The 24,887-nt window shown below is 33.2% G+C and overlaps 1 protein-coding gene and 1 long non-coding RNA gene across 3 annotated transcripts in view; both read left to right on the forward strand.

Moving 5' to 3' along the window:
* Positions 1-24,615, forward strand: part of LOC149262355 (non-specific lipid-transfer protein-like) — a 262,216-nt gene extending 237,601 nt beyond the window's left edge. Inside the window, exons 1-2 of one of the 2 annotated variants that reach the window (XM_089424165.1) lie at positions 23,781-24,243; positions 24,380-24,615. In XM_089424165.1, coding sequence (XP_089280291.1) covers positions 23,879-24,243; positions 24,380-24,389 — 375 coding nt within the window. In that variant the 5' untranslated portion in view covers positions 23,781-23,878 and the 3' untranslated portion in view covers positions 24,390-24,615. Of the gene's footprint in view, positions 1-23,780; positions 24,244-24,379 lie in introns of those variants that run through there. The other variant, XM_089424175.1, reaches the window with a different exon arrangement.
* Positions 15,595-16,888, forward strand: LOC149262358 (uncharacterized). The gene is made up of 3 exons (XR_016249204.1): positions 15,595-15,985; positions 16,111-16,445; positions 16,712-16,888. It is a non-coding gene; the product is annotated as an uncharacterized LOC149262358 (long non-coding RNA).
* Positions 24,616-24,887: the final 272 nt, after the last annotated feature.

Consider the following 24,887-nt stretch of genomic DNA (forward strand, 5'->3'; position numbering starts at 1 on the left):
AAACTCCCTTTTTAAGTAGGTGTTAGAAGTAGTGTTTTTGGACCGATGTAGTTGGGGTTGCCACTCTTTCGTAGAGTTTGTTGACTTCTCATGGGTAGTTAGAACTCCTGGAATTTTATATTTGTTTTCCTCTTTTCTTTTCATATTTTGTCAATTATACATAATTTAATGATAAGTAATATACATGTTTTTTATCATTTTTTTTTAAAGTATGTGTTCCATACTTTATGGTTTATACATTGTTGTATTTTGAGATAATATGTTTATATTTTAAATTAATTTGACGAAAAAGAGACTTAATGAAATATTATTTTTGGAAAGCATTGTTATATATTATTTTTCACTGGCATTGTTATGTGTTTCTTTAATGTTACCCTAGTGATTCTTTAAGTCATTTTTATAGAGATTTCTTTGGGATTTAAAGTCACTTCTAATTTTGTAAAAAAATATTTCGTTGGTTTAGATTGGTCTAGATGTTCAGTTTTTTGCAATTTGCATTTTTTAGTAAATTTCTTAGCAATAGTATGGATTTGTGTATAGTATGATTTTTTTTTCAACTTTTCACCATTTTTTCTGTAGTTGGTGAGTGTTGCATAATTTAGTTGATTTTTCTTTTTAGTTATTCTTGGAAGGTCTTAGGTGCATTTGGTTTTTTCTTTGGCCACATTTTTAAAGTAGCCATGTTTGCACAAATTTTCCATAGCTCTACATTTTTGTTTTGATAGCGTGGTAGGTCTTGAAATTATCTCAGATTGGTGTATAACTAACTCAATATGGTCCCTATCTCCTCTCTTACATGACATAGGACCTAAACTTGAGGGTACTTGTTCTATCTGTGTTGTATTCCTTAACCTCTTTCTCTAGGTATCAAATCTTGACTTTATATTCCTTTGTTTCCCTAGTCCTATTTATGATGCTTTTCTAGAGAATTTTAGGTAAAAGTCACTTTTGATGAGGCTAATGCTATGAGATATTTACTGTCCATAAGCATGGGTGATTTTGTATTTACTTCAAGCATTGGAACACATGGAATAATACATATCTTGTGAGATTTCTTTTAATCCCTTTCTTTAGTTTTATCAAATGTAAATGAGTCTAGAGTGACTACCCTCTCAGATTTGGAACAAGTGTACTCACCCAATACCATTCCTTTTGAGGAAAATGTCATTTGGTGAAAGTGGGTGCAAAAGTGGATTCAAGGGATTTGATGCCCATAATATTGATACCTTGTGCTTTTCGTTGAGCTTTCTTATATTCTTATTTCCTTTTCCGCCTCTCTTCTTCTTCTCACTTCTAATTTTTTATTGATCTTTTCTTATTTGTATTTGTTCTTATTCTGCATGCTCTTTTTGTTTGTTTGTCTCTATGGTTGTCTTTGTTGCATTTTTTTCATTGAAGTATCAATTCTTTAACATCCCTCTCAAATGCTACCTTAGTTATAATTTATTTCTCTATCTTATCTTTCTTTTCATTGGTTTTCATTTGGTCAAGATTTACCTCTAATCCTATAAAGGGTTATTTCATAGTTAATAGAATTATATATTCTCTCATCCTTCAATATATTAGTTTCATAAGACCATCTATATTTGCGTGCTTGGTAGTGTTGATTCACAATTTTAGGGAGGCCACTTTTGTGGAATCTTTTATACTAAAAATGGAAGGTTATGAATTATGGTCTGTTTGTTAGAATTGCGGCATATCTTGTGCTTGCCTTATTCGTCAGACATGTGACATTTCTTGTCGCTGCTATGCTTGTTAGAATTTAGACATACACTGCATGGGACGTGTGAACACAACATGGCAAACTTGTGACGTCTAGTTTGTCAAATGTGTGACCATAAGGCAATGAACTTGGGACGTCTGGTTTGTTGGACACGCAACCTCTTTATGATGAAATTCGAATGTCGGGTTCGTTGTATGTGTGACAAAGAGTCAATGATAATATCATCAGACTAGGGATGAGATTTAGGCCACAAGTGAGATGAACATTGTATTGTCTAAATTCATTGAATATACAATGCAAATATGTAATTGTCACTACTATGATGAAATTAATGCAACAAATATTCCCTTTCCTGTGCGTTAGATGTGTTGTCAAAAAATGATTCAAACACCATTAGAAGAAATACTATCATCTAAACACCATAAAAAATAATACCATAATGTTAATATATCAAGATATATTTAGTTTTCTACCCAGTATCCAATATCTATAATTAATTTTATATTTATATATATATATATATATATATAAAACAAATCTAAGTTACTCTTAAAAGTTACAAACATGATATCCATCCTTAACGAGAATTTAAAAGGGAATAATAAATTGAAAATTTTACATTATATCCCTTCTTCATATTCTTCACAAGTTTAAAAGGAAATGACAAATTGATTTTTTTAGAATAATAATTTTTTTTAGATAATAGAATCATGTCAAAATTTCCACATGATGTAACACTATGTAAATCTACGTAGAGGAGTGAAAAAAGAAAAATTTAGAACACCTCAAAACTTATTTATGTAAAAATAAAAGATAAAATATATTAGTTATTTGGAAAATGAAAAAATAAAAAATAAAAATTATAAAAGTTATTATATTTTTATAGATATGAAAGTATATAACATGATGATGATGAGTTTTCAAATTGAGTAATAGGATGCTTCTAATTATTACTCTCTATTTTAATTCTCACTATCTAATAGGAAAATTAAAACCACTCCAAATAGACTAACACCACTTTACCACCAAAATAAAATATAATAATTACATTGATACACATGTCTATTTTGAAAGAGAGTAGTCTAATGAGGCAGTGTTTTTACTCGAAAAAAAATGCAATAACCATACTATTTGGATGAATTTTGGCAGAGATTTTTGGAAATCGGGGTGCCCCAAGGGTTCTTGATGGTACGTATCTATTTCCACCCTAAAAAAATAGATGGGAAATCTTCCCCTAATTAGACAATGCGTATCCATTTCCACCCTAAAAAAATTGATGGGAAATCTTCCCCTGATTAGACAATGCTTTTTGAAATTTATATTCTCGAATTTTATGATGATGATGATGATGGTGGTGGTTAACGTCCACTGAGACCAAATTGGTCTATCGGACCTACAATTTTCTTAATTTTTAATTATCTGGCTCCTCGTCTTTCTTGGCGAGATTGGTGTTGTAGCTTTCTTTTTTTTCTCTATTGTCTTCCAACTTCCTTTATCTTGCATCTCCTTCATCTCTTCTGGTTCTTGGGACATTGGTGTCTTAGCTTTGCGATCTATTGTGTTCGTTCTTTTGAAGATAGTCGGAGAAGAAGTTTGGTCTAGGAGATCTGCTTTGCTGTTAAATGAAGATTTATTTTGTGCGGTATTCGAATCCTCATAACTGTTGATTTGTTGGGCGGGGCTTTCTCCTTGCTTGTCTTGAGAGCTGTTTCTTTCTTCCCTGATTTCTTGTGATTCAGAGTCTTCTCTAGAATATTCTTCTTTGATGACAGTGTAGTGTTCTTTTTGTGCTCCTTCCCACCATGTAGATCTGTGGTGGTTTTTTCTAGCAAAATTTTTCTCAGAGGCTTTTGGGCAATTTTTGGCTAGATGCCCTGTCTCAAAGCAGGACCGACATCTGAAGAGGACACTTTCATAATCAAGTTTCTAGTTCCACGCATAGTCTTTACTTGTTAGGTTTATTTCAGCTGGGAATCCAGCGCTGAAGTCCATTTCCACACAGATGCGTGCATAGGTGGTTCTCGCATATTCCTCTGTTTCTGGGCACCTGCAGTAAAATTTCCCAATTGCATTTCCGATAGCTTTTAGCGAAGAGAGATTCCAGAGATGCAAGGGTAGGCTTGGCAATCTCACCCAAACTCGTGTTGAGGTTATCACTTCTGTAGAGGGATCGAATGATGGGTTCCATGGTTTCATGAATAGGCCTAATTTTTCCCAAAACCAAAGGTTGGAATCTAGAATACATTGTCTGCTTTCAGGATTTTCAAAATCTACTATAAAGAAACCCCTAGCACAGGGGTAGATATTAATTTCATCAGAAATGACAGGCTTCCATACCTCCGAGATCCAATTGTGGAGCGCTGTCAGCCGCGGCCAAAAACCATTGAACCGGCAGATTAGGGCACTTTCGGAAAACTTCAAAGCCTCATCGAGTGAGGCTTGGACCACTTGGATAGTGGGCGCTGGGGCTTCATAGTCTTAGTTTAAGTATCAATAATATAAATATTAGGTGGATGGTAGAGATTTAACCTCCTTAACAGTCAGAGATCAAATTTTGAGATTTGTTTTAAAAGTAGTTATGCCCTTTTAACTAAATTGACTAATTAAAAAAAACTCATAGTAAACTGCCATATAAAATAAGTTATGAGCTTTTGGACATGTGATATTGGCTCATAGTACTATCACAAAGGGGTGAATTTCCATAGTTAACTGGAGTGCACTTTCATATTAAGAATTTTGTTACATGTTTTTTTACATGTGTACATCTTTAACTCATATATTAATTCTTTTTATAATTAATAAAAATAATTTAAAAGTAAAATTATGATTTAATTAATTTTTATAATATTGTTAATTTTCAATATTTGAGCTATATTATTATACGTGTGTATAATTCAGTTTTTCATTTTTAACTCGGTATTAGTTTGTCTTTGACCAAAAAATAATGACGTTTATTTATATTTTAGCATTAGGAATTCAATTTTTGTTATTTTTATTATTATTTAAATTTATTTATTTGTAAGGTGTTATGGGTTGTTTAGAAAATCTTCGGCAAAATCACATAACCAATCTTTTGTCGACGCGTTTCGAACCAACCAGTGTGGTTCATCGTCAGGACAAGTTTTATGGGTTGGGTGTGGTTCAAGTGTTATGGGTTGTTTAGTAACTTCCATTTCTATTAGTTACTAATTTTTTGTTTTTAGTTTTATTTCCTTTTTTTTTTTTCATAAAATATAATTTTTCGCACTATTTTAATTTAAGGTGACTTATTATTATGTTAAAACATATTTAATAAATATAATTATAGACAATTATATATATTAATAAAAATAAAACACACACACACACATATATATATGTATCTTAATATAAACTGTTAGAAATTCTACAGTTTCAACAACGATTCTGCATGCGGAATAAACTCAAAGAATCAGCAAATCTTTATGCCCAGGGATACGAGTTACCTCCAGCCATTGGTGATGTTTGATGAAAGCCACAGTCCACTTGCCTGCTACTTCTTCAGCACTCTAGCTTCAATCCAAGCAAACGGAAAAGAACACAAAAAATTCTGAAGGCACTTCCAAGCTCTGCTATCTCTGCTAGATGGTGTAAAACTGAAGGGGATTGAGATATGAGCTTGGGGACCAAACAGATGAACATATAGCTAAGCTTCCATCAAGCTTCTAAAAGCTATGTGTTAGAAAAACCACAAATCAAGGTAGAGATCAGATCAAAGTAATGGACCACTTTAGTAGCTCCCAATTATAAATTTAGTAATTGCAGTTGATTTTCTTAACCTAAGGAAACTACTGCAGTTGGTTTCCATAAGTTAAAAAAAGCTGTAATTCCATAAATCAAGGTAGCTTTTGTGTAAAATCAATGGAGCTTAACATTCTCCCACTTGGTCCATACTTCCAAACTTAATGTCTCAAAAACCATTGACAATCTTTATTAAGTAATAGATACATGAATCATGGCGATAAGTCCTCTAATTACGAGTATTATCTTCCATGTATTACTATGCATTTATTCTTATTCTAATTTATGAGGCAACAATTTCTTAATGAATAAACCTTATGTTTATTCTTGGTCCTTCTTAAATGAATTTTTTGAAATCAACTTAAGGTGCACATAAATATGAGAAAAAACATCACAATAATTAAGAATTTCATTAACATTGTCCATACAATGAAAAACTGCATAATGGAACCAAGTCCCATATTCAATACATGATCCTTGAATTTAAACGGTGGCATGCCCTTAGTCAAAGGATAAGCGATCATTAACTCAGTGCTGACGTGCTCAATGACCACTTTCTTTTCTTTAACACGTTCCCTTATAGCTAAATACTTAATGTCGATGTGTTTATTTCGACTCCCACTTTTTTAGCCATAAAACCAGTAGCTGAATTATCACAATATATTCTCAATGGCTTAGAGATAGAATCCATAATTCTAAGCCCAGAAATGAAATTCTTAAGCCATACACCATGTAAAGCAGCCTCAAACAGGATATACATAAGCATGTAGTCTTTGGTCCCTTGAAGGTACCTCATTACTTTCTTTGCAGCTCTCCAGTGGTCTAAACCTAGATCACTCTGACATCGTCCCAACATTCCCACAACAAATGCAATGTCAGGTCTTGTGCAGACTTGAGCATACATTAGGCTTCCGACAGCAGAATCATATGGAATGTTCTTCATTTGTTCCCTTTCAAAGTCGATCTTCGGGCATTATCACCCTTCACAATGGGAGCTACACTTGGTGAACAATCCTTCATCCGAAATCTCTCTAAAATTTTATTAATATAGGTTTCCTGGGACAGACCCAAGATGCCTCAAAATCTGTCTCTATGGATCTTAATGCCAATGACATAAGATTCCTCACCCATATCCTTCATATCAAAAATTTTAGAGAGGAATTGTTTCACCTCATGTAGCAAACCCTTATCATTGGTTGCTAGCAAAAGGTCATCCACATATAAAACAAGAAAACAAATTTTACTCCCACTAACCTTCAGGTATATACATTGATCCATAATGTTTTCTACAAAACCAAAAGAAGAAATTACATTATGGAATTTCAAATACCATTGGCGGGATGCTTGTTTTAAACCATATAATGACTTCTTGAGCTTGCAAACCAATTGCTCACCATGACTAGAGGGGAATCAATGAAGATGTGTTATTAATGAAGAAGTGTTAATAACCATCATCTTTTAGTGCCAGTGTGAACATGCATTGAATCATATGTGACATTGTTTTGTAAATTAATGCAGTAAAGACCATTTTAGACAAAATACCATTCCCAACATAATCAGATTTATAGAATAGACTGAAAGATTTTTCTGAAAAGTTTTAAGGAATATCCAAAGGTACAAGCCTTGAAACTGAAATCAAGTTTCTAGAAAAACTTGGAACATAAAAAGTCTTTTCTAACTCCAAAACAAAACCACTACTTAAAGCTAAATAATATGTTCCTATAGCTTCCACATGCGAGCCCATCTTGTTTCCTGATAAGATGCTTTGCTCACTTCCCACTGGCTTCCTTAGGTTCTGCAAACCCTGCAAGGAATTCGAAATGTGAATTGTTGATCCAGAATCAATCCACCATGTGTTAATATTAACGTTAACCATATTAGCTTCATAACAAACAAACGGGATTACTTCCTCAAGTTCGGGAATGTCAGAGCGAATTTCAGAGAAATTTGCAGGTCGTACTACTGCATCAAAATAAAGAATCACATGCTTATGTTGAGGCTTAATAAACTTTCATGTTCTACCAATGTAAAACCTGGTAAAAAGAATTGAATCAAATGACATGAAAATTGCCTGTGGGCTAAATTTTCAATTCAAGCAGATTCAATAAAACTTTATGAACTTTCACGTTTTACCAATGTAAAACATGCTAAAAAGAATTGAATCAAATGACATAAAAATTAAACATGCTAAAAAGAATTGAATCAAATGACATAAAAATTGCCTGTGGGCTAAATTTTTAATTCAAACAGATTCAATAAAACTTTATGATAAAACTTATTAATTCATAACTCCTGTGGGTAGGTTATGAAATTTTATCCTAATTAATCACATAAATATAATAAAAATTCCTGTGGGATAAAATTTATTATATTCAGTGTAATTAATTACAATTTAATGTCTAAATAATCTTTATGTGATCTTGCCAATCAATATATAATTTTATTTAATTAAAGATGCTGTGGCTATTATCTAATTAATTAAAATCATATGGACCACTAGACATTATTTTGTTGCATAAACAAAACTTAACCAGAGAGAAAAATAGTGTTTACTGAAAGGAGTAAGTCAAAATGACATTTTAATAAACTCCATAAAACTGTAATAATTCTCCAGCAAAATCAAAAGCAGTCAGCATTACCGAAAATGACTACAAATTGATTGTTCAATTTATAAACTTAACCCGGAGATTGACTGAATAAGCTTTGATCTACTTTGCATTTGCATAGCAAATGCAGTTCGAAGATTAGCTGGCTTGACTTCAGGCTCCGTCCTTAAGTTTATAAAACAACAAAAATTGACCAGCAAACAAGCTATTTTGGTCACAAGATAAATAAAATTAAAATCAAATTTACATTCCTTAGTCTAACTGTCCCATAATTTATTTAAGACTAATTCTTAAATTAATTACAAAATGGGCTCTAAACAATTTGCAAACAAAACTGCAAATTTGAAATATTCAAAACAAAAGACTAAACCATTTCAAATATCGAAATATTGAAATATTTAAGAATGCATAAACCATTTCCTTTAACATGACTCATATCAATAACCTTTCTTAACTCCCTCTACTTTTAATACAACTGCATGACATGGTATATCATGATCCTTAAAAAAGACAACTCGGCATCTTCAAGGCCTTGCCTAAAGAATGTGAGATTCAACCGAGCTTGTAGCCTCAAAGTAATGTCATGCTTCTGAACACACAGGTTTGTTATTTAAACTTTCAACGTGTATGGTTTACATATTTTTCTACTTGCAACAATCCGAAAATTTCCTAAGCCAGATGGGAGATCATTTTTTAATCTTATCACAAAAAGTCACCGCAACTGCCCTGAATTGATTCTTCAAGAATCCCTTGTTGACAGTCCAATGATCTGACTAATCACAGTGCTATTTATGAAAAACAACTTTGAGACAAGTCTTACATTCTACAGTAATCTTCAAAGAAACATTAATTCAGTCTTGCGTTCCTTACTGTTGCTATATCATATAAAATAAGACTTATAAGAATGAGAAAGGACCTTCAGTAATCTTTCAAATAAGGACCTTAAGTCTCTAGTGAAAACCTTATGTGCTATCCCTCCACTCGAGATACTAATTTCTAGAACTCAAACGTATAACATAATTTTTTTTTTAAAGTTATATATGTAATGAGTCGAAATATATTTAATTATCCTTCCAAAAAATGAATTTAAAATGTTTACCCCAGAAGTAGAAGGATAAATTCAACTTGAGAGAGGCCATTTAAACTCAATTCTTGGATATTCTTGCAATTTTCAGTGAATCGAGGGCAATATCAGACAAATTCATGCAATACCCGAGGCTGAGAGATTTAAGCATCTTACAAACCCTGACGATGGCCTCGATGCCAGAATCCAGCAAATTGGTTTCACACTCATGAAAGAACAATCAACAAACTAATGAAGAAAAATAAATTAAATAAATATTATCCCTCTGCAAAACTGATATTCGGGCATGGTCCTCCGGAATGCAGGTTGTTCTCTTTATGTGTTTTGCAATTAAAAGCAGTTTTCTCGCAACACTCGTCAATGCGAATAAGTCATGTTTACTGAAACTTTTGCCTAGAGAGTAAACCTAATCGATTTCAAATCTGAACTCAGTAGTATTAGATCGGAACACAAGCGAACTCAGTATTAGATCGGAACACAAGCCAGCTCGGGGTCAAAGTTTGGCCATGGCAGCGGCAGAGGATGCCAATGGGCAACTCTTCCAATTTCTCAATCAGCTTCTCACCCAGGTAATATACGAATGCTTATTTTCATGGCCGTAACATTGCGAAAGCATTAAGCTCGTGATTTTGCGGAATTAGATATTTCTTTCTGCGATAGTTTCCTATTCAATATAGGAAGGCAGATGACATAGAGTTTTGGAAGGATGTGGGTTCGATCCGGTAGAAGCCCACTTAATTTGGGCAAAACAAAGCGAGCACTGTCTCTGTAGTTCTCCAAATGAACCGGAAGCCAGAGAAAGTTTGGAACACAGTGTTTGACATGTGAGAATATCCATGACGGGCTCGAAATCACTCAATATTTTAGCCAACACACAGCAAGGCAGAGGTAAAGGGGCTCCGATACCAAATGTTAGAAATTCTACAGTTTCAACAACGATTCTGCATGCGGAATAAACTCAAAGAATCAGTAAATCTTTATGCCGAGGGATACGAGTTACCTCCAGCCATTGGTGATGTTTGATGAAAGCCACAGTCCACTTGCCTGCTACTTCTTCAGCACTCTAGCTTCAATCCAAGCAAAAGGAAAAGAACACAAAAAATTCTGAAGGCACTTCCAAGCTCTGCTATCTCAGCTAGATGGTGTAAAACTGAAGGGGATTGAGATATGAGCTTGGGGACCAAACAGATGAACATATAGCTAAGCTTCCATCAAGCTTCTAAAAGCTATGTGTTAGAAAAACCACAAATCAAGGTAGAGATCAAATCAAAGTAATGGACCACTTTAGTAGCTCCCAATTATAAATTTAGTAATTGCAGTTGATTTTCTTAACTTAAGGAAACTACTGCAGTTGGTTTCCATAAGTTAAGAAAAGCTGCAATTCCATAATCAAGGTAGCTTTTGTGTAAAATCAATGGAGCTTAACATAAACAATATTAGTTAATCATATTTCTTAATTTTTGGTGATGACATTCAATAATATAATATTTTATTAATTGTTTTATTTTTGTGATAAAATCTGTCTTTGTTATATTTTTGTTTCATTAAGCGATATTTAAACAAAGCAGCAATACTAACCAATACTAACCACTGTGTAAGCCTTGTTAAATAATTGTTTTATGATAAATAATAATAATTTAAAATAAATTTATAATTTAATTATTTTTTTTAATATTGTTTAATCTTGAATATTTCAATTATATTATAAAATAGATATTTTAATATTTCTATTAATATTCATTAATATTTATAGATATTTATTAATTATTTGATTTATATAATTATTTTAATATATAAATATTTCCAAAAACATTTACCACCCATAAATAATTTTTGAAATAATAAACCAAACCACATCAATTTTACATACTCTGCGAATTGAAATTGACTTGCAAAATTTCAAGAGATAACTCCCACCATCTCTTATATTTAGGCCGATAGGCCTTCCTTTGAAAGAGACTTTCGTCGTCCTTTTGATTCTCAGGCTGACACCTGGCGGAGTGGGCAATTTGCTTAGTATTTGTTCAGGCTTGATTCTCAAGCTGACACCTGGCGGGGTGGGCAATTTTTTCCGTATTTGGTCGGGCACGACTTAGCGGGTATAGAGGAAATCACAGGTATTTGTGCTTTTCCAGTTACTGCTGCTGTATGTCTCAGCGTCGAAGGTATTTTGCAGAGGAAATCGCTGCTATAGGCGCTTGGGCGGGTTACCGCCTACTCTGGGTCTAAAGAGTTGGCTCTAAAGAATGGGGAGGCGGTGGTTTTTGGGCGCGTGGATGCCAAGAAGAAGAAAATCCCCTTGAGATTGAAAGCCGAGCCAGAGGATTTTTGCGGCTGTACTCCTCGGCATAATGATCGAGTTTCGCCTGTTAATAGTGGCGGGATTTGGTCATGGGCGTCCATGTTTGACGATCTGAAGCCCACTTAAGGGTTCATAGCTTTTTCTTGATAGTTAATGGCGGGCTATTGGAATTAGGATTCTTGTTTATATTTTATTGGCAGATATCTAGGTAGCGAGGAACACAAACCCTATAGCGAGGAACACAACTTAGGGTTTGAAGGACACTGGACTTGGTTTGAAGGACACTGAACTTGTAAAAGAAAGTAATGGTTGCTTGATGTTTGTATGTTCTGTGAGCGAATAATGTCTTTCCTTTTTGGTTGCTCCTCTTCCCGATGGTATTCTACCACTGAAATTATTGTTCGAAATAACACCTGCAATACATGGATGTATACCGCCGTGGTATGGTATCCTACAGTGTATCACCAATCTAACCTAGTTGCAGGGTTGCAATACATGGCATGGCGGAGGATCTATTGGGAAATAACCAAGTTGCATGGATGGATTTATCGAACAATAATTTCAGTGGAAGACTACCATCGATCTGGAAGACTCATGGATTTCGAATCAACAGGTTATGGCTATATCGTGTTCATCTGTTATATGTATTGATTTTGTGTATTAAAAGATTTTATGTATTAAAATGGAAGAAGTTGAGTATTTTTCTGAATTATGAGCTGGAAAAATAAGGGTTCGATTTTTTGCGCATTGAAATGTCTGAAGGCCTTACCATTTGCAAATGGGGTTGCAGCGTTTTTCTTTGAGGGAATCAGACCTTTGATTTGCTCCACTTCCCTCTTCTTTGGCATTTGATAATTACTCTCAATTTATTTTTGCAATTTCATTTGCTCATCATTGTTGTGTTCTTTGCAGGTTGAGTTCTTTGCAGGTTGAGGAATTCTTACCAGTGGAAGAGGGTTACTGATGACAACGGTTTTATTAGCAATGGTAACGAGTTTCAGTTATTTTTGTAGACTCTCACGCGTCTTCTGTTTCTCTTTTATGGTTTTGGAGCATTTTTTACAACGATAGAATTTGTGTTTTCAATGTAATCTTTGTGCTGCCTACAATAAGGACATCCCTATAGCTGTGACTGATATGCACGATTGTGGCGTTGATGCGAAGATCAACATGAATTTCGGCATGTTTTCTGGTTTGTTTTTAATGCTTGTTTGATTGTCAAATTTGGTATCGGTTGAGGTTTTACGAGCTGTTCTATTTTGCATAAATTCAAGTTTAATCAGAGGTTCTTGAAGTGAAAATGTCCTCTGAAAGGTAAAAATCTTAGATCCTTCACATTTCAACTTTTTGTATGGTTTGTTTGTGAGTTTAAGTAGAAGATTGAATGCCTCAAACATTGATTTGAACTTATAATTTCAGTGGAAGACTACCATCGATCTGGAAGACTCATGGATTTCGAATCAACAGGTTATGGCTATATCGTGTTCATCTGTTATATGTCTTTATTTTGTGTATTAAAAGATTTTGTGTATTAAAATGGAAGAAGTTGAGTATTTTTCTGAATTATGAGCTGGAAATAGAAGGGTTCGGTTTTTTGCGCATTGAAATGTCCGAAGGCATTACCATTTGCAACCTTGCAGCTTTCTTTTTTTTTTTTTAAGGGAATCAGACCTTTGATTTGCTCCATTTCCCTCTTCTTTGGCATTTGATAATTACTCTCAATTTATTTTTTCAATTTCATTTGCTCATCATTGTTATGTTCCTGGCAGGTTGAGGAATTCTTACGAGTGGATTTAACAATATTTGCACCTTCATCTTTGAGAGTTCCAAAAACCCTGCATCTGTAATTTAGCTCTTTTATAATTCTTCTACATAGAGTCGTTTATAACTTTGAAGCATTGATCATTGATGAAGCCCTAGACCTTTTGTTGCAGATTTTTTATGCTCGATATGTTGGAGAGCTTATAGAAATCTCTTAATGTTATAAGGAGGGTTTACAAAGTCCCTATTACTTTGTCGTTTAAGACTTCCTTTTGATCTTGCTTCCATGAACCACTATATATATCTGTGAAAAGCAAAAGCAAACCTCTAAGGTCCCGGAAGAGGGTAGACTTCGATTTTTCTGCTTTGAAGAGGGTTACTGATGACAGCAGTTTTATTAGCGATGGTAACGAGTTTCAGTTATTTTTGTAGACTCTCACGCGTCTTCTGTTTCTATTTTATTGTTTTGGAGCATTTTTTACAACGATAGAATTTGTGTTTTCAATGTAATCTCTGTGCTGCCTATAATAAGGACATCCCTATAGCTGTTACTGATATGCACGATTGTGGCGTTGATGCGAAGATCAACATGAATTTCGGTATGTTTTCTGGTTGTTTTTAATGCTTGTTTGATTGTCAAATTTGGTATCGGTTATGGTTTTACAAGTTGTTTTATTTTGCATAAATTCAAGTTTAATCAGAGGTTCCTGAAGTGAAAATGTCCTTGTAAATCCAAGTTATAGTGTTGTTAAACTTTAAAATTTTAGGGGTTCTAGACATTTTTCGATGGTGCTGAATCCATTTCCACCATCAAAAACCTGATTCAAACACTGCTTTTACAATATTTTTGAATTTTTTTGCCCAGATTGCAATTCCTCTGCCTCGTTAAACTTCTCAAATTAAATCAGGTGGATTTGGGAATTTGAGTTGACTTATGTAAAGCAAATCAGGTAGATTTCCGAATTTCAGTTGACTGATGCAGAAATAAATCAGGTGGATTTGGGATTAAACGAGGGCTCTTTTGCTTCATGTTTCCACAGTCAGAGGGAATGGCAGTTTATGGAGATATACAGTCTGTATCAATTTGGTTTGGGGTTCAATTGCAATTATGCATTTTTGCAGTACAAGAAGAGACGGTTATTGACATATTTCCTCAGTTATTTGAACGTATTTGTCAAATATTCTGTATTAGAGTTGGTTTTTCCATACTTCATTTTAGTATTTTGTGTATTACAGTTGGTTTTTCCATACTTATTTTAGTATTTTCTGTATTAGAATTGGCTTTTCCATTACTTCATTTTAGTATTTTCTTATAACTTAAGTGAGTTAAGTATTCTAAGTTATAAACTCAAATAGAGATTTGATGCATAATAATATAATGGACATCTTTTACATAATATTACTCAATACCTATCATGTTAAATAAAAACACTGATGGGAAAATTCGAATTAAAATAAACCAACTGTTGCCATGTTAAATAACTAATCTAATTTCAAGTTTAAATGAATACATGAGCGTAACCTATAATCATTATGAATGCATGATCGTAATTCACAATCGAAAATGATGGAAAAATTCAAATTTCAACGTTTTGTATGGTTTGTTTGTGAGTTTATGTAGAAGATTGAATGCCTCAAACATTGATTTGAACTTATTTCAGTAAAACGTGAAAGAAAAAAATCACAAAATTATGCTTATTCGACCACCCACATAGACCAACGACCTCGAATGCCTTCAATGAGCCTTTAATTCTTTAAATGGAACACTAAGGCATTCTAGCAACTCCGACTACTATTTTTGGCTCCTACTTGTCTGGTATGGCAGGTGTTGAGGTTTCCCTTGTTATAAACTAGAAAAGAAATTAGATATCCCAAATGATTGAGGCCAGATTAAACTCAGTTATGTCCTGCCACTTATTTTGAAGCTAAATATTATCCATGAATATAGTAACTACCCAGAGCTCAGGAGCTAGGAAATTTCTGTGGATAACTAGAGGGTGTATTTGTGAATGCAACTGCAGAATTTTGTGAAAGGTTCACTTGTCTGTAGATTGTAGAAATTTGATGGACAACATATCAATTTTAGTTGAAGAGAGTTTCATTGTATGGGGCAGGTTGTACTAGATTTAATTGTATTGTATATGTTTAATAATGAGAAATTAAAAATCATGAGGGGTATCGTTTTTACCACATACCTCTCAATTTATTATTGCAGGGGAGTGCCATGAAATTTCTGTTATGAACTTGTTGCAGTGGGAGATATTTTTATAAGAAAAATTGCAGCCTTGTCTGACAGTTCTTGCTTTATTGTTTCATTGCTTATACATGGATATTCAACTTATACAAAAGGTTGTATCGATCTGGTTGGTATTCAGAGTACTTGATCTCAGGTTGTATCGATCTGGTTGGTTTTCAGAGTAATGGGTCTCAGGGCTTTTGCAGTTTGGTTTGCCTTTCATAATTTTTATGATGTAGAACTTTGATTCTGTATCACGTATAACTATCACTCTGCAAGTACAGTTTCACTATTAGCTTTGTAAATATTTTTCCTTGGCAATAGCTTATGGCTTGGACAAGAAGGGTGGAGAGAAAAATATTGTTGTTTTTGATCTTGGTGATGGCACGTTTGATGTCAGCGTTTTGACTATTGACAATGGAGTTTTTGAGGTTTTGGTTACATGTCAGCATTTTGACTATTGACAACAGAGTTTTTGAGGTTTTGGCTACAAAAGGTGATACCCATCTTGGAGGTAATCTGTCTAACTCTGTCTGGCAGTTTTACATTACGAATTTGAATACGTGCACAGTTGTTGTCATTGACTTTTTTGGTTGGCTTTCGAGCTTTGAACTTACCAGGATGTACACTAATATGCAGGGGAGGACTTTGACCAAAGGATAATGGAATATTTCATCAAATTGATCAAGAAAAAGCAAACCTCTAAGGTCCCGGAAGAGGGTAGACTTCGATTTTTCTGCTTTGAAGAGGGTTACTGATGACAGCGATTTTATTAGCGATAGTAACGAGTTTCAGTTATTTTTGTAGTCTCTCACGCATCTTCTGTTTCTATTTTATTGTTTTGGAGCGTTTTTTACAACAATAGAATTTGTGTTTTCAATGTAATCTCAGTGCTGCCTACAATAAGGACATCCCTATCGCTGTTACTGATATGCACGATTGTGGTGTTGATGCGAAGATCAACATGAATTTCGGTATGTTTTATGGTTGTTTTAATGCTTGTTTGATTGTCAAATTTGGTATCGGTTAAGGTTTTACAAGCTGTTTTATTTTGCATAAATTCAAGTTTAATCAGAGGTTCCTGAAGTGAAAATGTTCTTGTAAATCCAAGTTATAGTGTTGTTAAACTTTAAAATTTTAGGTGTCCTAGACATTTTTTGATGGTGCTGAATCCATTTCCACCATCAAAAACCTGATTCAAACACTGCTTTTACAAGATTTTTTGAATTTTTTTGCCTAGATTGCAATTCCTCTGCCTCGTTAAACTTCTCAAATTAAATCAGGTGGATTTGGGAATTTGAGTTGACTTATGTAAAGCAAATCAGGTAGATATCCGAATTTCAGTTGACTGATGTAGAAATAAATCAGGTGGATTTGGGATTAAACGAGGGCTCTTTTGCTTCATGTTTCCACAGTCAGAGGGAATGGCAGTTTATGGAGATATACGGTCTATATCAATTTGGTTTGGGGTTCAATTGCAATTATGCATTTTTGCAGTACAATAAGAGATGGTTATTGACATATTTCCTCAGTTATTTGAACGTATTTGTCAAATATTCTGTATTAGAGTTGGTTTTTCCATACTTCATTTTAGTATTTTGTGTATTACAGTTGGTGTTTCCATACTTATTTTAGTATTTTCTGTATTAGAATTGGCTTTTCCGTTACTTCATTTTAGTATTTTCTTATAACTTAAGTGAGTTAAGTATTCTAAGTTATAGAGATTTGATGCATAATAATATAATGGACATCTTTTATATAATATTACTCAATACCTATCCTGTTAAATAAAAACACTGATGGGAAAATTCGAATTAAAATAAACCAACTGTTGCCATGTTAAATAACTAATCTAATTTCAAGTTTAAATGAATACATGAGCGTAACCTATAATCATTATGAATGCATGATCATAATTCACAATCGAAAATGATGGAAAAATTCAAAGTTTATGTAGAAGATTGAATGCCTCAAACATTGATTTGAACTTATTTCAGTAAAACGTGAAAGGAAAAAATCACAAAATTATGCTTATTCTTTTATTTCAGTAAAACGTGAAAGAAAAAAATCACAAAATTATGCTTATTCTTGTATTGGGTTGTGATGGAAACAAAAATTTACTTGTTGGGTTGCTCTAGATTGAAGATTTCTGGAATGAGTTGTTATTCACTTGTATTCGTTACCGTATGGGTGTATGATGACTATCAACGTTTTGATTTCGCTGTTTTGCAAAATTTTCACCTTAGTTGTTGTGTTGACTTTACATGCTCACACATTTGATTGTGTTTGGTTAACATTTTTTGCGTAGATTTTGGTTAAATCTGGTTTTCTGTTTAGGAATAAGAGTTTTGTAGGGAGATTCTAGGTTTGGCAAATTTGCAGTTTCTTCTACTACTTGAGACTATGGACGACTCTGTTCATCTGGGCTAGGTTTATATATAGAATCAGGCATACTGGTGCTATGAATTTGAATAAAGTTCTCTGGTATTTTTTTAGGCTTGAAGTTTTAACATTTCATTATGGTGATTTAGCTTGGTCTTCTATGGATTTCTTTATTGGGTTTCAGTTTTTTTGCATAGCACACCGACTTGTTAAAATGGACTTGTTGAATTGGGATTACTTTGTATGTATACATCGACCACCCACATAGACCAACGACCTCGAATGCCTTCAATGAGCCTTTAATTCTTTAAATGGAACACGAAGGCATTCTAGCAACTCCGACCACTGTTTTTGGCTCCTACTTGTCTGGTATGGCAGGTGTTGAGGTTTCCCTTGTTATAAACTAGAAAAGAAATTAGATATCCCAAATGATTGAGGCCAAATTAAACTCAGGGATGTCCTGCCACTTATTCTGAAGCTAAATATTATCCGTGAATATAGTAACTACCCAGAGCTCAGGAGCTAGGAAATTTCCGTGGATAACTAGAGGGTGTACTTGTGAATGCAACTGCAGAATTTTGTGAAAGGTTCACTTGTTTGTAGATTGTAGAAATTTGATGCACAACATATCAATTTTATTTGAAGAGAGTTTCATTGTATGGGGCAGGTTGTACTAGATTTAATTGTATTGTATATGTTTAATAATGAGAAATTAAAAATCAGGAGGGGTATCGTTTTTACCACATACCTCTCAATTTATTATTGCAGGGGAGTGCCATTAAATTTCTATTATGAACTCGTTGCATTGGGAGATATTTTTATAAGAAAAATTGCAGCCTTGTCTGACAGTTCTTGCTTTATTGTTTCATTGCTTATACATGGATATTCAGCGCATACAAAAGGTTGTATCGATCTGGTTGGTATTCAGAGTACTTGGTCTCAAGTTGTATCGATCTGGTTGGTTTTCAGAGTACTGGGTCTCAGGGCTTTTGCAGTTTGGTTTGCCTTTCATAATTTTTATGATGTAGAACTTTGATTCTGTATCACGTATAACTATCACTCTGCAAGTACAGTTTCACTATTAGCTTTGTAAATATTTTTCCTTAGCAATAGCTTATGGCTTGGACAAGAAGGGTGGAGAGAAAAATATTGTTGTTTTTTATCTTTTTGATGTCAGTGTTTTGACTATTGACAATGGAGTTTTTGAGGTTTTGGCTACATGTCAGCGTTTTGACTATTGACAGCGGAGTTTTTGAGGTTTTGGCTACAAACGATGATACCCATCTTGAAGGTAATCTGTCTGAACTTTGTCTGGCAGTTTTACATTATGAATTTGAATACATGCACGGTGGTTATCATTGACTTTTTTGGTTGGCTTTCGAGCTTTGAACTTACCAGGATGTACACTAATATGCAGGGGAGGACTTTGACCAAAGGATAATGGAATATTTCATCAAATTGATCAAGAAAAAGCACGGAAAGGATATTAGTAAGGATAGCAGAAATGAAATAAGACATTCAATGTGTTCCTTGTAATATGGATATAAACAAAACATCTAAACAAAAGTAATTACACAATGATCTAGTGCAAAAAAACAAAGTTTTCCACAAACCAATTAACTCTTCTAAAAAAATTCAAAAATTCCAATTTAATAATCCTATCGGCCTCTCTTTGTACCTTTTGGGACAATTACTAATAAATATATATATTACATATATATATACTAGATTTTTTTTAGTTATAGAAATTATCAGCTTTTTTAAACTCCCACCATCACAAAAATTTCCAGTCCCATGCGCACTTTCCTTTTCTTACCAAACCGCGAGTAAATCTGGTTAACTCGCTGTTATATGTTTCGGGGAGTCAATTTTGTTAACTCGCTGAAATATGTTTTCACAATGTGATAAAAAATTCATGTACTGCGCCGACTATTTGGAAAAGATATTGAATTTTTAAATTTGATAAATTATTTGTTGGTAGCTTTTCATCTGCTTACCAGCTTGAGAGGGATTGGACAGGTTCGCAAATCTGAACACAACGAAGACACCGCCAGCATAAAGTTCCTGTCACAGTTTTGTTTCTAAAGTCGAGTTTCTCTATTATTTATTTCGCCAATCTAATGAAAGAAAATTATGGAAATTCAAATCTTGAAGGATTTTTTTAAAATCTTAATTATAATCTTCAATATTTTGAGCGTTTCAAATATTTTTATGGTGTTGAATTTATTTTTACTATCAAAAGCATGATTCAAACACTCTTGCATGATTTTTTGAAATTTTTTTGCTAAGATTTCAGCCACTTTTAGCCATCCCGGGTTATTCCTCCCCCTCCATAAACAACTCCATTTATTCCTCAATCTATTCCTCAATCTATGGCACTCTGCCACCCCACACCCATGTAGGCCCTATCCTCATGTAGCTAACTGCTCCAGAAAAAATCAGTGGCCATTACTCTGTATTAGGTGATTTCGGGAAGCTGATTGCCTTAGTTTTCTGTTGGATTGGGCAGTTTTCGTGATACAAGAAAGTGGCAATAAGAATAGTTAGTCTATTTGTTATCATATTTTAGTTTATTTTCTCATAATTTTATAGGAGTTCGTTGGAATTATAAGTTTGAGTTGTGAGCTTTTCATAATTTTAGTGTTTTATAAGTTTAGGAGTTTGTTGGAATTATAAACTTGAGTTGTGAGCTTTTCTTAATTCTGCGGTTTTATAAGTTTTTGAAGGTGTTAAATTTATATCATACTTTGGTTCATTTTTCCCATAATTTTGTAGGAGTTTGTTGGAATTATAACTTTAAGTTGTGAGCTTTTTACAATTCTAGTGTTTTATAAGGTTTTGAGGGTGTTAAATTTATATGAACAATTGAAAACACAATTTAAACAACTAAATCTCTGGGTTTAATAAAAAAAAAATTCCCAAAAAACTCTAAAACTTATAATAGTTAGACAAAGCCATAGAAATAGACAAAACCATAGAAATAGAGACTTTTAATAAATGTGAAACTTTAAATATAATTTTGGTTTATTACTAGAATTTTGATTTAGTTATTATAATTTTATTTATTTATATTGAAAATTGATGATATATTGTTAGCCATTTAACTTGCATTGTTACTTCAATATACTCTATAGTTTTAGTGAATTTATGATTAAGAATATGTATTTTCTTATAAAAATTTACATCTTTAAAATTTAGAAAAAATGTGAATGGAGACTTTGAATAGTTTTGCAAAAGTTGAAATTTTGATTTATTTATTATAATTGTTTTTTTAATATTAATAACTATATCGATTCTAAGCAGTTATTTAATTTATATAACAACACTAACATATTTTACAATTATATTGTGAATAATTTAACAATTAAAAATATAAAAGTTTCCTAATAAAAATTCACATTTTTAAAATTTAATAAAATTTACAACCTTTGATAAATTTTAATAATAACATAAAATCATAAACTTAAAATTGATTATTAATATTAAAACATTAAATTTCTCCAAACAAATCAAATTACAATAATTTTCACAATTTAATAATCCACATTGATTGACATAGAACATAATCAAGTGGACATGTTTTCGATTAGAGCAAATGTGAGAAAACTAACAACATTATTGTCACTTCATCATCGTACTCACTTGACCAACACAGCCTTGGTTTCTTTTTTTTTAAATGGAGATATATTGGGTAGGTACGCCTTAACTGCTTTTGTTGACATTTTGATACAACCTATTTTTATCTACAACTTTCTAAAAGAAAACCGCATACTCGATAGGTTACGTTAGCTCTAATTAAAACGCTCTCTTTGCAGGTGGGATTTTAATTTTTCCCCACTATTTTTTCCAACAATGTTCGCTCAGAATTTAAAGTTTGCAATACATATTACGATTTCATCCAAAAATATATTTTAATTGTTTTTAAGCTTTTCGAATTAATAAAAATATGAAAATTAACATCTTTATTCAAATTGTAACTCTTTCTATTTAACAAAATCTTACAGAGTTAGAATATTTAATGAGTACAAAAGCTAAGCACTAAGGCTATTGGTATTATAAATAACTCCCGCTCCACATTAGTCAAATCGAATAATTTCTAATACAAACTTTCTTCGACAGAAATGTAGGCTGATATTTATGATATTACTTTTTAAAATTTATCAATTAATTTAAAATCTCTAAATATTTTAGGAAAAAATGTGTTGGTTAGTGTAGTTAAAAGATTTTAAGGAAAAAATTGTGTTGGTTAGTGTAGTTAAAAGATTTTAAGTTGAATAGTTTGATTAATAATTAGTTGAATGAGTTTAAATTTGAGTGAGTTCAAGTTTCAAAACAACATGTTGCTCATTTTTATCATTTATGAAATAATTGGATCTGATATAATAGAGATAAACAATTTTTAGAAGTTACAGAATCTAGAAAACTTTTTGTTTTAATTTTCCAAAAAAATGTTTTTTTGCACTTGTCACAAAAGTAAAAATTTCAAATAAAAAACCATCATCAAATTTCACTATTTTAACACTTCTAATAATATGTTAATCATTTTAACACAAAATATTAATAAGAGAGAAAAAATTAACTATATTTGACTACCTCAAATTCCATCCCTACCACTGCCACCAAGTTATACATTAATATTTTTCATAATACGAAAACTATCATAACTAACTATATTCGACAAACAAATCATTTTATGATATACTATTTACACTACTATTTACATTAATATATTCAAATTGTTAAATTAAACTCTTCTTAACAAGATATTATTTACACTCTAATGGTACTCAACTGCTTAAGTGATTTAGGTCAAATTCATGATAAATTTGGGACAATTATGGAAAAAATAAGAGTTGTTTTTAGTGTTATTTTTTGGAAGCTTTTTTGGTGAGTTTTTTTTGTCAAATTTCTCTAAAATCCGGTAGAAATTTATTGAAATCACAAACTTGATGAATAATTCACGCAATCAAGGTATTCTAAGAGTTTTAGTGTGCTAAATCCAAATATACAGTTAACTCCCCGATAAAATATAGGAGAGATTATTAATAAGACAAACCTTATCATAAAAGTCTGACGCCCAGTGTACCGAGTCCTGTGCACCGTTTGATGAGACGTTTAATGGAATACATTGGGCATTGGACCATATGGGCAGGGCGTCTGGGCCAACAAATAAGAGAATACCTTAGAGGGTTACAGTAGTTCGGTGAGACATTTAATGCAGTGCATTGGACATTGGAGCATATGGGTAGCGTCTTCTATTTATTGGGGTTTCCTACTGCAATGGTTGTGAGCTTCTGCATTTCAGTGACAGTGTTTGTGTTTGGGTATCTCTGGTGATCTTTGTGGGTGAGAAAAGCGTGAAAAATGGTTGTGAAGAAGATGGTGGAGGGTGTGTTTGTGGTTGGGCTTGCCAAATCACAAGATGTGGAGAAATCCACACAACAGTGGATGTAAGGGCATTATCAAATCAAGTCACGTATACTGTATCACTGATATGATCCAAAAACAATGAATATAATATAAATATACAGCTTATTTTTTTTCGTGCTAAAAACGAGATATTATTTACGCTCTAATCTTACTCAACTGCCTAGTTGATCTAGGTCGAATTCATGACAAATCTTGGACAATCATAGCAAAAATCTAGAAGAGATTATTAATGAGACAAGACCTTATAATAAAAGTCTCACGCGCAGTGTACCGAGTCCTGTGCACGGTTTGATGAGACGTTTAATGGCATACATTGGGCATTGGACCTAATGGGCAGGGCGTATGGGCCAACAAATTATTTGAGTAGTGAGTGGAGACCTTTTTGTCGCAGAGAAAATGAGAGAATACCTTAGAGGCTTACCATAGTTAGGTGAGACATTTAATGCCATGCATTGGACATATGGGTAGCTTCTTCTATTTATTGGGGTTTCCTAGTGCATTGGTTGTGCACTTCTGCATTTGATTGACAGTGTTTGTGTTTGGGGTATCTCTGGTGATCTTTGTGGCTGTTTTGTGAGTGACGAAAGTGTGAAAAATGGCTATGTCGAAGAAGATGGTGGAGGTTGTGTTTGTGGTTGGGCTTGTGGTTACAATGATGAATGCGTGGGGTGCTGTGAGTGTGGAAGGTGCCATATCATGCAACCAGGTGGTGAGTGCCATGACTCCATGCGCTACATACCTTCTAGGAAATGCAGCAACCCCTGCTGCGGCTTGTTGTCCTTCCATTCGTGGGTTGGACTCACAAGTGAAAGCCACCCCTGATAGGCAGGCTGTTTGCAACTGCCTCAAGACACAAGCACAGTCATATGGGGTCAAGTTGGGAAAGGCCGCCAATCTGCCGGGTCTGTGCAAGGTCACCGATCTCAACGTGCCTATCTCTCCTAATGTTGACTGTTCCAAGTATGGACCTCTCTCTTTTCTTATTCTTTTTGATGCGACCTGACTGTGGAAGTCTGTTTTAACAAGTTTTCTATTGCATTATTGTTTGGAATTTGGATTTAAGGTTTTATCTTAATTTTTTTAATATGGCATGCAGGGTTCATTAATGAAGTCTGATGGCGATCAAATGTGCGCTGGTGGTGTTCATCTTTTAGTGCTTTACTGTCAAGTATAGGTGTTAACTTTAGTATACTATTAACGATCATGTTAGTGACCATGGACTGTTTCTGTCTATTGAAATCGCCCATGTGAAAGCTCTTGTTTTGTGTGTTTATATGATATAGTACATTAAATAAATAAAAATGATGATACCAGCCCCTTTAATTTTGTGTATCGTTGCATTCCCGACTGGTATTATATGAAAATGATGTTGATTATTAGTGTTGGATGTAAAACCGAAATGATGCATCTCAGGGCTGTTTCAATATTCTGTCCTTATGTTATGTAGCATTTACGCCTTAAAAGTATAATAATGGTTTTAACTTCTGGACCTGGAACGTATAACATCTGTAGTTTTCATTGTTAGATGTTATAAGGTCTCTTTATTGTTAAGATGCAGGGCTAGATACGGTTGCTGTAGCCTAATTGTTCAGTTTAATTGTTTT

Source organism: Pinus tabuliformis, chromosome 6 (genome assembly GCF_031772625.1).
Source record: "Pinus tabuliformis cultivar Carrire ecotype Pingquan chromosome 6, CPIR1, whole genome shotgun sequence".
Lineage (NCBI taxonomy): Eukaryota > Viridiplantae > Streptophyta > Pinopsida > Pinales > Pinaceae > Pinus > Pinus tabuliformis.